The 16,473-nt window shown below is 33.8% G+C and overlaps 1 protein-coding gene across 1 annotated transcript in view; it reads right to left on the reverse strand.

Annotated features, from left to right (window-relative positions):
- The window catches only part of DNM1L (dynamin 1 like), a 79,139-nt gene that overhangs the window by 39,988 nt on the left and 22,678 nt on the right, over positions 1-16,473 (reverse strand). The window contains 7 exon segments of the mRNA XM_020975787.2: positions 12-143; positions 983-1,103; positions 2,510-2,672; positions 3,010-3,096; positions 4,678-4,749; positions 5,050-5,096; positions 6,920-6,958. Of these exon segments, the coding sequence (XP_020831446.1) occupies positions 12-143; positions 983-1,103; positions 2,510-2,672; positions 3,010-3,096; positions 4,678-4,749; positions 5,050-5,096; positions 6,920-6,958 (661 nt within the window).

The raw sequence follows: 16,473 nt of genomic DNA on the forward strand, positions 1-16,473 counted from the left end.
GGAAATGTTACCTATTCAGTGTCCTAGCAAGATATTTTGTTCCATTTCTATTGGCTAATGATGGATATTTCTTTTGAAGAAAAGCATATTCATCACGGATAGAATCAGATACACTCTTCTTATTGTTAATATCCAGCTGGCTCCTAGGGGTTGAAAGCAACAAAATTATTAGAAGAAAGTGCTGTCAAACTAAATTAGTCTTTTACCTACCTTAATTGAATATATGAGCGAATCATTCTCCCCTGTTCTTACCAACTTTATTTCCCCCACTCCTGGCCACAACATGTGCTATATACACATGTCTTCTCCATGAACCTGTTTGTTGAAAACTACTCTTATAATAAAACACCAATTACCCACAAAGTACAATATGCAACTCTAACGTACATCTACCTTATGTCAGCTGACTGAAAAAAAAAAGAGGACTGGTAGACAGATGGGGCTGGTGTGATACAGAATAGAGACTGGGAAGGGAAAGGGGAGAGGAAGGAGGACGAGGCAAGGAGAAGAGAAAAGTTAAGGAGAATTATAGGTTGCTGAGGTTTGAAAGGGCCTTAAAGGACATCTAGTCCAACCCTCTCATGTTACCTATGAAACAAAATGAGGCCTAGAGGTTAAATAACTGGCCCAGTATCACACAGGTGATGAATAACAGAGATACACCTAAAATCCAGCTCTCTTCATTCCCACTTTAATATTATTTGTTCTATTTAAAATTGCTCCATACATCTTTTCATTCCTACACTTATAATGGTTCCTTATGTTTTTATGTAGCCATTCTTTATTTAAAGCAAGAATAAAAAGCTTTAATGAAGTATCTCGGTTTACCCCCACATCCACTAAGACTCACTTCTTTATTAAGAACACAAGTATAATATATGAGAACGTATTTTTTAAAATGTATGTCAAATAGGTTTCAGAAACAAAGATTTTCATTGAAACCAAGATATTATAATTACAATCTCCTTCCCTACTAGCGTACCTGTTCACCACTCCAATTATGCCAAGTTTAACTGGAATGACCCTTCCCATCAACACATCCATTGCATCAGTACCAGCATCCATGAGATCTAGTTTAGTGATTACAGCAAGGGTTCTACGACCTAACAAATGCAAATAAGAAAATACCCATTAAAAAGAAACAAACCTAACAAATGCAAATAAGAAAATACCCATTAAAAGAAACAATCACTAAATGTTGACATATTCGTTCAAAACTCTCTTAAAAAAAAGATTCAAAAGTACATGCATTTCCATACACAATTCCAAAATGAGTTTCTTGTTAAAAAAAAAAGTTAGCCATGGAAAATACACATTCAATAATAATTCTTTCAAAACAAACATAATGCAATTACAACCCCCAAAGAATGAGTATCTTACACATGTGACAATTTTGTTTATATTCAATGAAGTTAAAGCTACAGGATTTTTTAAAATTACATTTAAGAATCAAAGTGCTATTTATTAAGTCCCTTTATTTCTAACAGGTAGGGAAAGTAGAAAAATCCACAAATAAAGATTCTGTATATACAAAGATTTTCATTTTCATCAAACTATATTCATATCTTCCCCCTTCAAATTTTTCTCTAAATTCTCTTCTCCTGTTATACCAGCTATTAAAAACCAACTAAAAAAAAGAAATAGCTTATTTTCTGATACTAGGATATTTATACCAGCATTTAAAATTACAAAAAAAGAAAACACATTTAAAAAAACAAATTTCCTATTGATATTCAAGGGGGGAAAATCTCTACTTAGGTACACTTAGGTGTACAAATATAGTAGGACTCCATATTAGCCTTAGCAAAAGAAGGTAAGCTATCAACTGCCTTACAGTCATTCTATATCATAGTAAGAGATACAACGCTACTGTGAAGACATAATATGATTGATAGCATTTAAAAAATCCATGACATATCAAGGCATTTGCAAACAGAATTTTAATGTATTTCAAAACACATGGAAGTCTAAATGTTCTCTCTGTGCATTCCTATAAGGTTTCTCAGATCAGTTCTCAGAGAATGCTAAGACATTTTCTCACTGATAATCCAAAGCAGAGGTTATCAAATTTTCCTCAAAGAAATAAATAGAAAAAAACCCCCAAAAGTAAAAAATCATATTCTGCATTAGCATTTTTCTTTAAAAATAACAAATAGAAAGCATTTTCATTTAAATACACTATTTAATTTATAATTAGTTTCACTAGCATTAAGCAAGAACACAAAACTACTTTTCTCCCTCCTTTTTATTTGAGGGTTTTTTGTTGTTGTTGTTGTTGTTTTTTTGGGGTGAGGTAACTGGGGTTAAGTGACTTGCCCAGAGTCACACAGCTAGTGAGTGTTATGTGTCTGAGGCCAGATTTGAACTCAGGTCATCCTGAATCCAGGGCTGGTGCTCTACCCACTGCACCACCTAGCTGCCCCTCTTCCTCCTTCTTAAAGACAGATTTACAGGTAGAATATGTCTATTCCCTTTTACTACCAACCAATTACAAACTTTTATTCCTTACCATCTGGATCTACCTCTCTTGAAATTTTAAGAGCCTCTGATGTTGCCATATCTGTATTAGCAGCAGTGACAGCCAGAATAATGGAATTAGGGTTACTAATGAAACGAAGGATGAGTTCTCTGATTTGAAGTTCAATATCCTTTGGTTGATCACCCACAGGTACCTAAAGAAAACAAAGATTGGAATAGAATTACAATAAAAATTTAAAAATAATTAAAATAAATTATACTTAAAATTTGCTAGTGTTTGGTTGAGGAAGAAACAAATGTAACAAAAATCAATATCATAAGCATTAAGACCAAATTCTAATAGTAAGAAATTCTAATAGAGTAGCCAATGCCATTCTTGGCCATATATAAAAAAATACAGCTGAAGGATGCAGAATGTGAACACTGTTCGTGGGGTTAATGAACAAGCCCGCTTATTTTTTTTGCAAGATAAAAATGCCAATTAATAAGTAACATCCTACCCACAATGAAGTAAGCAAAATTTTTCCTTACCTTTGTCATGCCTGGCAAATCCACAAGAGTCAGGTTTACAACATTAGGTGAAAAAATTTTTAGATGAATAGGTTCAGGACTCACCCCCTAGAAATAAGTTGTTTAAAATATTACCATTAATTAAAGTTATACAAAAATCTACCAAATTAACATACTGAGAATGATTTAAAACTAATTATTCCATTAATATGGACACTGTGAATTAAATCATGCTCCCTGAAGCATAAATACACATAGCAACAGCTGGATAAAATATAATAGCTTAAAGGTCCTGTTGTATAAAAATTGTGTAATAAAGGACTTACACAGCATTACCATGATTACTAATACTCCACTTTCTTCATCTCAATTTGAAAGTCTTTTCTGATTCTTCAAAGCTAGCTATCAACATACATAAATCAACACAAATTATTTGCTGCTGTAAAAAGATAGTGATTCCTCTCTGCCACAGATTTTGGTTGAGACCATGTCTTCCTTACTCCCTACCTCCTCTCCCCTACTCATCAAATGTTAGGGATTTGGGTCATCATGCATAAGGGAATAGAAAGCCTAAACTGCTCATTCTAGCCTTTGTACATGCTATTTTCATTACCCTGAAATGCCTTCCCTTCCCTATCTTTCTTAACCCATTTCAAAACTCTTGTCTGTGAAGCTTTTCTTGAACAACCTCCTCACTGAAGTTCCTACCTGTAAGATCCCTCCTACCTCTAAATCTATCATTCTATTTTAACTTGTATTTATAATTTGGAATTTTTTAAATGGTATAGAAGACAGCTAATGCAAAGGCATGGAAGCAAGAGCTGCAGTATTCTGTGTGAGTAACAGAGATAAAGTAGGCTTGGAGAGTCCAGGAGGGAGAATAATGTATAATCAAGCTGGAAAGATAAACTAAGATCAGGTTGTGAAGGGCTTTAAAAGCAAAACAGAAGACTTTATATTTGATTCTAAAGGCAAAAAGAAGTCACCAGAGTATATTGATGTGGGAAAATCATTCTGGCAGCAGTGTAGAGGAAAAACCAGAGTGAGAAGAAACTTGAGGCAGAAAGAATAATTAATAAATAGGCTGTTGCAAAATCCAAGTGAGAAGCGATGGCCTGAACTAAGTCATTGTATGAGGAGAAAGAAGGGTTTGGATATGAGAGATGCTCAGGAACTAGAAATAGCAAGAGTTGACAATTGGGTATATAAAGTAAGGGAAAGTAAGCAGTCAAGGATAACACCATGGTTAGGAACCTGAGAGAATGGAAGAATGGTGATGCCTTTGACAGCAATAGGGAATTTTGCAAGAGGTAAGTTTTAGGGGAAAGACAATGAATTCCATTTTAGACAAGTTGTATTTGAGATGTGTCCAGGGCATCTAGTTGTGGAAACCTAATCTGTTGTGAGAGTACTGAATACAGCAGCTAAAGCAAAGTGATATATGTATGGCAATATCAGAAATATATCATTTTAAAAACTAAAATTTTTGATGTGATATAAGCCCATAGAAAAAATATAACTGAAGATTTGTTTATGAATTTTTGTATATCTATCAAAGGTATAAGCACTTGAAGAAAATGGAATACATTCTCTATGTATGCATTGCAGCGGTTCAATAAATATTTGTTTTCATTACTTCTCTTGATAGTAACCAGCTCTAAAGAACATTTCAGCCTCAAAAATCCATACCTTATTATTTCCTGAAATCCTCTCTGTTTCATTTTCAATTTCTTGTCGAATTTCATCAAAATCAGTGTATAGCTAAAATAAAGTATTAAAATTAAAAACTTTAAATCTTTACACTTGGGTAAAAGACGAACCATGAACTGAGATCTTTGGCAAAATCCTGAGGTACAGAAACCTCAATTAATTTGGTGAACAAGATTATTTAAGAAATAATTGCCTCTTTTGCTTAATGGTTTTAAAAAAAGTTACTTCAAAATTATGTCAAATAACCAACAGTAGGAACTCAACTGGTCTCCTTTTTCATTATAAAAATAAAAATGTTTCAAGTATTATTAAAATACTAAAATTATTCCCTGAACATATTTGTGTAATTACCTTATTTTTGGTGTGCAGAAATTTACCCCACTCTTCAGCTTGAATACCTGAAAACAAATAACCAATACTTTAGACACTACTACAAACCTTCTTTAGGTTCAGTTAAACAGTTAAAAGAGTCAAATTCATATGTAGTTCTATCCATCTACATAAGTAAATATATATTAGAGCACTTAATAAAAAATTAAGTTTGTTCAAGGTTTAAGATAAATTAGCCTGTTGTTTTTTCCTATAATAAAAATGTTTTTGAGAACTGCTAAATAGGTTTTTTTAAAAAAATTATTGTTTTAGTCTGAATGTGATCTCATTGGTATAAGAAATTCCCAGTGAGAAAAATCCCAATGACAAAAATGCAGATTGTTCTACAACTTAAAAGTCTTGGAAAGCTGCCTAGTTTGAGAGGTTAAATGACTTTCCTATAACCACTATGTGACATCTCCCGAAGAACTGAGAATATAAACCAATATCTTCCTAATTATGAGGTCTGCACTCGATCTACCATGTCATACTATTCTGATAAAATAATGTCTTTTGAAAGTTGAAACACCTATCTTTTATTTCAATTACAAACTGTAGATAAAGAAGATTTCTTTTGAATTCTGCATTTGATTAACAAAATTACTTTCCTTTTTTTTAATAGACACTTTGACAGGAAAATATAAGTTAAAATCTTTAAATAGTATTTTCTCCTGTAAAAATATTTTAGTTAAAAGCTGAAAAAAGTAAAAATTCAACTAAGCAAAGGGCACATAAAACATATCTACACATACTTAGTAAAGGAAAACTTGAACAACTGAAGAGCATAGGTGTATATATTTTTCATTCATATATAAAACTCTGGTTTCTGTTAGCCACTTAAAAGTTCTGCTTCATTGTACCTATCTTTTTAAGTGAAGTCCTTGACATTCTGAAAGCTTCCCTAGTCTCCCTCCCACCCACCAATCTCCATGCCAATGTAAAATCATATACAAAACAAATTTTCTCCATTTTAAATACATCTGATAGAAAGCCAGGGTTGTAGGTACATAGAGATTGAGGGTAGGGTAGAAATTAAGTAGAAGCAGAAAACAAGACCCAGGAATGGGCAGTTGGTCCACTTTACAGATTCGAGATTATGTTACATAGTATATAGAAAAAAGAACTGTTGTTTCTGGAAATTCTTCCTATCTCATCTCCTGAATTCAGAGACTCTGTTTTTCCTTCATTTTCCAAAAAACACTAGGCTACACCTTGGAGGTGATACTCTGGAAAGTGACACTGCTGAACTTCTCAAAGAGTTGGATATGATAAATGGTCCTAATTTTTCCAACTTAAGATTGCTTTAAAATGCTAAGTGTTAATGCAAACACACAAACAGAATCTAATATCAAGCATCAACTTGATAGTTCTTTTATAGTATACCTAAAACCAAAAAACAATTTCATCACAGTAATAGTCACACAAAATACTAAAGCTAATTAAGATTTCCTTTGGTAGGAAAAGCAAAGAATAGTGGGGAAAAACATGCTCCTCTCTCATAAGTGAAGTGTTTTAACTATTTGAAGCACAAAAGGATAGTCCCTTTCCTATAAAGTCACACTGGAGAACCTCAAATAGGTGGGTACTTCCATCTCAGAAAAAAATATATTAATTTACTGTATAACAACAAAGCCCTAGGTTTATTTTTAAATACATTAAACATCACATTCACCATAAAAAATTCTTAGAGGCCGATGAAAAGCCCAAAAGGTTATAAGAACCACTAAAACCTAAAACTGATATAGAGAGGAAAAAAATGACTAAGAATGCATACAGTTTGTAAGAATATTCAAGCACACATGCAGGTTTATAATAGAAAAAGAAGGGACAAAAGCAAGTGGATAAAAGAAACCTTTAGAAAGGTGTCTTGGATTTTTCCATGTTGCAGGGTCTGTAGTTAAAAAGAAATAGCACAGAATGATAAGTTTAGCACTTATTGTTGAAATTTTATATCATTTTATCAGATGCAAAAAGCATAACACATTTGAAATGTGCATACCGTTCAAATATTTAGAAGCACACTCGAGTAGGATGTTTTAACAGAGAAAAAAACTAGACATGTGTCTATATATATAATACATATATATACATATATATACACATACATAACACATTCATATATACAAGACACTGCCATCTCTCAGCTCTAGGCATTTTCTCTGGCTGTATCCCACGGGTGAAATGCTCTCCCTCCTCATCTCTTCCTTCCTTTAAGTTTCAACTAAACTTTCTTCTTCTCTAGGAAGCCTTTCTCAACACCTTTTAATTCGAATACCTTCTCTCTCTTAATTATTTCCTATTTATCTTGTATATAGCTTATTTGTTCCTATTTGTTTGTTGTCTCTCACTTCCCTTTGTGAGCTCCTTGAGGCCAGTGGCTGTCTTTTGACTTTTTATATTTTTAGTGCTTAGGACACATAGTAGGCAGATAATAAATGTTTACTGACAACTTGTATGTACTTGTGTATACCATTAGACTATTAACTCCTTGAGAACAGACATCGTTTCATACTTTTATCTCCAGTGTTTGACACATATGCAATTAATAAATGCTTGCTGATTGACAATGACCAAGCATTTTCTTATGTTATATAACTTAGTCAATTTTTAAATTTACTAGACAGAATTATAGAATTTTAGAGGTGGATAACACTGCTTTAACTTCCTCCTTTCATTGAGTATGTAAGTAAATTTAAGTGATTTGTCTAAATATTACATTATTTAGATAACAGTAGATAGGCTTTAGAATCCAAGATATCTGGTAATCAGGTCAGTGGCCATTAGACTATTTCATGCAAGGTTAACTATCATAATTAAAAAAACATTAAAATAATATATTATTTTTATATATAATTATGTATCATAAATAAAACATTTAAACAATAAAAACATCAAAATTCACTTCCTAAAATGAATCATAGCATGTTGATTTAAATTTAGGTTCTAGGTATGCTGTAATTTATACCATAAATTTCCTATCAGAGCCTTGATATCCTAGTTGGGATGTATTTGGGGATGCAGGGGAAATATATAAAAGAGAATTTCCAGAATTTAAAGAACCTACAAAAGATATTAAACTTTTAAAAATTTTATTTATTAGGCTTATTTTCTAATATTTTAATGACTTTCTTCACCAACAACTCTCTATCATAATAAAGAAATACATGTAGTCAGGCAAAACCAACTAATAGTGCAACTCTTTTGGAATACATTTGCCACATTCTATCCTTAGTTATTCTGAGTTCAGTTGCCTTTTTGTGTTGTTTTGATCTTGTATCATTTTTTAGTCATTATGTATATTGTCCTCCCAGTTCTATTACTTAGATCTATACCAGTTACTCAAGTATTTCCATATTTCTCTAAATTCCTCCTATTTTATCATTCCTTATGACATAATAATATTATATTATGTTCATATGGCACAATTTGTTCAATATTCTCTGACAGACACTGACTTTATTTCTGCTTCAAGAATATTTTGGTATACATGAGACCTTTTGTTTTTTCTTGATTTCTTTTGTGTATATATACCTAGGAGTGTGACTGCTGAATCAAAGGATAGTATTTGTTGCATAATTACAAATTATTTTCCAGAATAGTTGAACCAATTCATAGCTCCACCTACAGTGTATTATAGAGAAATGATTCTTGGTTTGTGTCAATTCTCTATATGTCTTGGAAATCAGATCTGATTAATACATTTTCCCCTATTCCACAACTTCTCTTCTTCTAACTACACTGATTTCATCTATGCTATTGCTTTCAAATGTTATGTAATTAAAATTGCCTAATTTATCTTTTATGATGTTTATCTCATTAGGTTTCATTGGGTTAAGAATTTTCCTCCTCGCCTGTGAAAGGTGAAAGTTTTCTTCCATTCTCCGAAATTTTTTTTTGATGTGACTATATTTAAGTAAAGTATATACTTGGCAAATAATGTTTTCTACATTGAAAAATGGTAGTCTGAACCTACTTTCTGCCAAGCTGCTTTCCAATTTTCCTAGCAGTTAATGGATTCCTAATGGATTTCCCAGCAGTAATTGATTCCTTTCCTTGGAAGCTTATATTCTTGAATTTATTGACATGGGCTACTATACTCATTTGTGTGCTTCTTCTATTCCACTAATCTCCTCTTCTCTTCTTTTGGTTAAATAATTGGTTTGTTCATATCATTTAAATAAGTGCTGCTTAAAAGTACAATTTGAAATTGGGTAATTATAGGCTGTCTTTATTCTTATTTTTTTCATTATTTCTCTTGAGATTCTTGACTTTTTTTCTTTCCAGATTAATTTTGTTATTTTGTCTTATTCTACATAAAATAATCCTAAAATAGTACGGTTTTTATACCATTAAATCTGAAAATAAATTTAGACTCTATTGTCATTTTTATATTTATAAAGCCTAGCCTTGTACAATGAAACTCTCCAATTATATGTGCTCTCCAAGCATAGTGAAGAGTGCTTTGTAATTATATTTATACAAATCATAAGTGTGTCTAGGTATGTTAACTCCCAAGTATTTTATGCAATTGTTAATTATTTTGAGTGAAATTTCTCTATCTTTTTCCTCCTGGGTTTAATTAGTTATAACAAAAATGCTCCTGATTTGTGAGTTTTTGTATACTACTACTATTCTAAAGTTATTTCAATTAATTTTTTCATTGAATCATTATGGTTGTTCTTGAGGAAACTTTCATATTGTCCTTCAGTTTTCCTCATCACTGTCATCTGCGCTGAGCATTGGGCTGGTAAGGCTGTAGGTGGGGCTTGCTGGGGAGAAGACAGGTGAGGTGGGAGAGTAGATGCTGGGAAAGGTGAATAAGTTGAGCTGGTAGGTGAATACTTGGGGGAGGTACAGGGGAATAAGTATGGCAGGCAGGTAAGTTGGAGTATAGGCTACTGAGGTTAGCAAGTAGGTAGGAGAGGTAGATGAATATTTCAGGGTGGAGTTGGTAAGTAGAGCTGATAGGCCCCACTTCTGCAGGAGGGTGAATACTTGGAAAAAGTACACTCCAATGAGCTAGGACTATCAGAAGGACTGGCTGAGGTATACTAAGGTGAGACAGGAGAGCTAGAACTATAGCTGCAGGGAACTGGAAGCATTCGTTAGAAACTGTGGTAAATAGCAGGAAATGGAGGGAAAATAGCTAGGAGAGATGGAGGAGAAGAGGGGAGGATACATAGATAGAAGAGGTGAGTGATATTGGAATATAGATAGGCCTGGCAGGCAAGTAGTTAAGGGAGATAGGAAGAGTAGCTGGGAGAGGTGGGTGAACAGAAAGTTTTGATTTCTCTTTGTCTATGCTTATTTCTAGGTAGCACTTCTAGCACTATGCTACTCTGTTTTATTCAAATTTTATTAGCAAAGCTTCTGCTGTTTCTCACCATCACAAATAATGGTAGCTGTTTATTATAGTTATTATATTTACTTCAAGGCATCTTAGTGTCAGGGTGATATATTTGTGTACGTGTGTGTGTGTGTGTGTGTGTGTGTGTGTGTGTGTGTGTATCAGTGAAGGCCCTCTATGAAGATATAACCATGAAATCTTAATTGTTTTTTAATATTCTTAACTATATTGATAGTTTTTCTAATGTTACACTTCTTACATCTGATGAATCTAATCTGGTCATAGTGAATAATATTTTAGTATGTTGCTGATTTGTTACTAATATTTCCATATCAATAATCATTAATGGTATTGCTTCATAATTTTCTTTCTTCTGCTTTCTCTCTCCTTGATTTGTGATTGAGGACCATACTGATCTCATAGATGAAATTTGATAAAATGCCTTCTGTCTCCATTTCTGCAAAAAGTCTGTGTAGCACAACAGTTCACTGTTCTTTTAAATGTTTGATTATCACACCCTGAAAACTGCCAAACGTGATAAAATATGTAGGAATTATGGAGATACACATTAATAAACTGTTGGCCATGCTGTAAATTGGTCCAACCACTCTGAAAAGCAATTTAGAATTATATTAAGAGAGCAACTAAAATATTCATACCCTTTGACAACAACGATTTCATTGCTAAACACATACTTAGCATGAAAGAGGACAATGACAAGAAGAAAGTTTCATATTCAACAAAATATTTATGAGCATTTTTTTTGGTAGTAGCAACAAAGTAGAAGCAAAGTAGATACCCATCATTTTGGGAAGAAAAGTGTTGTATGTGCATTTAGTAAAATATTACTACTCTACAAGAAACAATGAATATGCTGAGTATGATAAGTAACTATAAAAACTAATGAAAGTGAAGTAAGCAGAACGAGAACACTATATGCAATGACTACAATGATGGAAATAATAACAAAATAATAAAAATAGATTGCAGTGGAATTATGGATATGCTTGGCCCCATACTAATACCTATAAAGTTTTTCCTTTTATGTGAACTTTTAAGAAACAATTTTTTTTCTTACATAAAATTTAGCATTTGGTGAAACTGCATTTTTTTTTCTTTTAGCCAGCATCCCTCTCCTTTTTTTCTTTTAAGGGAGAAATTTGGTAAAAGACACAAAAATTTCCCTCTCACCAATAAATATTGTGCTGAAACATAAATCTCAATCATATTTAAATTTTTTTTTAAAAAGAAGGCTCTTTTTTTAACTTCTTGGGACAGGGTTGAAAAGAATTAAATAGCATAATAAACCTATACTGGCACCAATTCAAAGGTGTCAAACTTTTGCCAAACTTGTCAAGAGAGGTCTAGAACCACCCCCCAGAATCACTTCCCCATCCACTCCAACATGTACACATGCGTGCGTGCGTACACACACACACAGAATCACAATCTCAGAACTGGAAATAATCTCAGAGGCCACCTACTCCAAGTTGTATATAACTGAACAGGAATGCCCTCTATAATTCCATTTTAGGAAGTTTTTCCTGACAGCAAACCAAGATCTTGTTTCTCTTTACCTACTAACCACTGCCCCTTGTTCACTCTGCTTCAGAGGTCAAGAAAAATAATCTAGCACCTCGTTCCATACAACAGCCCTTCAAATACTTAAAAGACACATTCTCCCCAAGTCTTGTCTTCTCCAGACTGAACATTCCTTAATTCCTTTAAATTACCCTTGTATGACATTCTCCAGTTCCCTCACCTCCTCTGTATATGTTTCAGATTACTTATTTCTTTCACAAAATGTAGCACTAAAAACTAAATATAATGTTTCATATATGGTCAACCTAGGATAAAATAAAAGTGTTAAATGTTATTTCCTGTAATTTGGACAAGGCTCAACGCAGCCTGACTGCATTAATTTATTTGGCTGCCATATGACACAACTGACTTATTTTAATCTTTCAAGTCAATCAAAATCCCTAAATCTTTTTCATGGGAACTTTGCCTAATAATTATTTCTGTGGCCTGTACTTATGAAGATTATTAACTAAAAGCAAGTCATTACATTCATATTAGATTACACTAAATGTCATTATTAGATTTATTTTGGACTGCTGAGATCTTTCTGGACCTTAAATCTTATCATCAAAATCACTGTCTATCCCCTCTCAATTTTGTATCATTTACAAACTTGACAAGCATGCCATTTTATACATTTATTTAAGTCATCAATAAAAATGTTAAGTGGCACAAAATCAAGAAAAAAAATCAAATCCCATTTTCATAGGCTGGGTAGAACCAAGGTCATCCCATTAAAATGAATTTTCTGGGGGAAAAAAAAGAATTAAATAACTGACTATTTTATTGAAAAAAGCTGATTATCCTATTGTTAAGAATCAACTGCTGTCTTCTAGGTTCAGACAATTCCCAGATATATGCCTATGAGAGCTATATGGAATAGTCAAACAGGGTCTTGAAATTGATGCAAATTATTTCATTATTCAGAAACCAATGTAGTTAAGTGACTGAGCAAATGCTGTCTCTTGAAGATTATGATATATCATACAAGGAATGTGCAGATTAAAGCATTCTAATAAAAGGAACTGTAGCATATTTCCTAAAACAGTCTGAATAACTTATTTTCTTCAAGTGTTGAGAAAATATCTGATGTCAGAGATGATCTCTATTGTTGTAAATAATATTTTTAAATGTCATGGACATAAGCAGAAGTTTTAGTTTCTCTTCTAAATATTAAGTATAAACAATACAGTAATACCTTGACATTCAAACAAGTACCAGTAATAAATAATCATTATAGTTTACTTTGATTTTATTTTATGGAGAAATAATATCCTTAATGTATATCTAAACATTGTAACCTAATGTTAGTTCACTAACATTCTGTAGTTCAATAACCATACAAAGCTAACAAAAAAGATAAATAATGAAATTGGATTACTCCTTGTTCTCTAAAACACACGGTTTTGAAGTATCTTTAAAGAGACTAAACAGCTGAACAGATTAGGACCACAACATCCACAAACAAACAAACACATGTTGGCTTGTTTCTGATAAACCCAAAGACCCCCAGCTTCTGGGTGAGATTCTACTATTTATAAAAATTGCAGAGAAAACTAGAAAGGAACATGGCAGAATCTAGGTTATAGACTGCTATCTCATGAAGTATACAAAGTCAATCATCATTTATTAAGCATTTACGTGTCATATACTCTGCTTAAACAGAAATCATAAACAAAATAGAAGGGCAAGGAAGAAATTACTTCTCAGATTTACTGATAGGGAAAGAGTCTATGACCACACAAGAGATTGAAAGGATCACAAAAAACAAAATGGACAATTTTAATTACATAAAATTTCAACTTTTTTGCATAAGCAAAACTGATGCAGCTAAAATTAGAAAGAAAAGATAACTGGGGGGGAAATCTTGCTAACAGTTTCTCTAAATGAAGATTTCATTTCCAAGATACATAAAGAAATGAATTTATTTAAAAGAATAAGAGCCATTCTCAGTTGATAAAACATTAGAAAATATGAACAAGAAGTTTTCAGAGGAAAAAATCGAAACTATAAACAATCATTAGAAAAGTGCAAAATTCTTATTAAAAATTTATAAAAAATGCAAAAATACAAATTAAAGCAATTCTAAGGTTTCACCTTATATCTATCTGACTGGCAAAAATGACAGAAGAAAAATCACAGGTGCTGGAAAAGCTGTGGGACAATTTGCAGTGATGCACTATTTTAACTATGAAATGGATCACCCAACATTAAACACTGCAGACTCTTTGACACAGGGACATTACTAGGCTTATAACTACAGAGAACAAAGAAAGAAGAAAAGTAGAAAATATTTACAGCAGCTTTTTGTAGCGGCAAAATGATACAAGCACTCATCTCTTCCAGGAATGGATTGCATGGTGGATTCAGGAAAAGCCTATAAAGACTACTAATCAAAACAAAAATTCTGGGGCAGAGCCAAGATGGAGGAATAATGGCGGCAACTCATCTGAGCTTTCCCAAATTATCTTTCAAAAAACTTTAAAAAAAACCTCAAAATGAATTCTGCAGTGGCAAAACCAACAAATAAAAAAAAGGGGTAAAACACTTTTCCAACTTAAGACAACGTAGAAGGTCAGCAGGAAAGTTCTGTCCAGGGGGCGGAGCCAAAATGGTGGAGTGAAAGCAGCAACTTGCTTGAGCTCTCCCCCAAACCCCTCCAAATACCTATAAAAATGGCTCTAAACAAATTCTAAGGCAGCAGAACCCGCAAAAAGACAGAATGAAACAAATTTCCAGCCCAAGACAACCTGGATGATTGATCAGAAAGGTCTATCCCGCCAGGCTGAGAGAGGAGCTCAGTGCTGCATGGGTGCGCAGGCCACAAGCGAACCTGGAGCAGGCCTCAGAGGACTGAATTGCGGGCAGCTGTGGAGGTTTCCAGACTCCTCAATCCACAAATGGCAAAGACAACTTAGAAGGTCAGTGGGAAAAGTCTGTTTCTGCAGTGTTGAGACAGGAAGGAGGGGTCTCAGATCCATTCCCCAAGACTGTGGCCCGGGGAGCGGGGGGAGGCAGCTGCTTCCCGAGCTTCAGGCCCACAGACTGAGGGGGAATCAAGCAGCTGATCAGAGGGAGATTGCAGGGATCTCTCTGCTGGTGCTAAGGCAGCAATCTCTTGCTTTGCCCGTGCTTGGATCTGGGTCACAGTTCTGGCAGGAGCTGGGGTGAGGAGGAGCTGGCATGGTGGAGCTTGTAGTGGCTGTGAGAGAAACCTCCTCACAGTTCAGGACAGAAAGGAGTGCTTGTGGTCACTAACAGATCACATCACAGGCCAGGAAAGGAGTAAACACCTTGCCCCTTATCTTATCACCTTGCAAGAACTGAAAATTTACAGGTCCCTACTATATTAACTCCCGAAGCTTGAGACAGTACATTCTCCACATTGGAAGCAGACTCTTACCTTAACAAAGAGTTTAAAACTCAAGTAATTGGCAGGGATCATGAGCAAGCAGCGCAAAAAGAGTCAGACTATATAATCTTACTTTGGTGACAAAGAAGACCAAAACATACACCCAGAAGAAGACAACAAAGTCAGAGCTCCTATATCCAAAGCCTCCACGAAAAATATGAATCCAGCCCAGGCCTTGGAAGAGCTCAAAAGGGATTTTGAGAAGCAAGTAAGGGAAGTAAAGGAAAAACTGGGAAGAGAAATGAGTGATGCAAGAAAATCACGAAAAACAAGTCAACAGCTTGCTAAAGGAGACCCCAAAAAAATACTGAAGAAAATAACACCTTAAAAAATAGCCTAACCCAAATGGCAAAAGAGGTCCAAAAAGCCAATGAGGAGAAGAATGTCCTAAAAAGAAAAACTGGCTAAATGGAATAGGAAGTCCAAAAGATTACTGAAGAAAATACTTCCTTAAAAATTAGAATAGAGCAATTGGAAGCTAGTGACTTTATAAGAAATCAAGACACTGTAAAACAAATCCAAAAGAATGAAAAATAGAAACAATGTGAAATATCTCATTGGAAAAACAACTGACCTGGAAAATAGATCCAGAGAGAGATTTAAAAATTATTGGACTATCTGAAAGCCATGATCAAAAAAAGAGCCTAGATGTCATCTTTCAAGAAATTACCAAGGAAAACTGCCCTGATATAGTAGAACCAGAGGGCAAAATAGAAATTGAAAGAATCCACCGATCTCCTCCTGAAAGAGATCCCCAAAGGAAAACTCCTAGCAATATTGTAGCCAAACTCCAGAGTTCCCAGGTCAAGGAGAAAATATTACAAGTTGTCAGAAAGAAACAATTCAAGTACTGTGGAAACATAATCAGGATAACACAAGATTTAGCAGCTTCTACATTAAAGGACTGCAGGGCATGGAATATAATATTCCAGAGGGCAAAGGAGATAGGATTACAACCAGGCAGAGCAGAATATAATCTTTCAGAGAGAAAAAAAAAATGAATGTTAAATAAGATAGAGGGCTTTCAAGCATTCCTAATGAAAAGAAAGGAAAATTTTCAAATACA

This window comes from Phascolarctos cinereus, unplaced genomic scaffold (genome assembly GCF_003287225.1).
Source record: "Phascolarctos cinereus isolate Bilbo 61053 unplaced genomic scaffold, phaCin_HiC Scaffold_1;HRSCAF=81, whole genome shotgun sequence".
Taxonomy (NCBI): Eukaryota; Metazoa; Chordata; class Mammalia; order Diprotodontia; family Phascolarctidae; genus Phascolarctos; species Phascolarctos cinereus.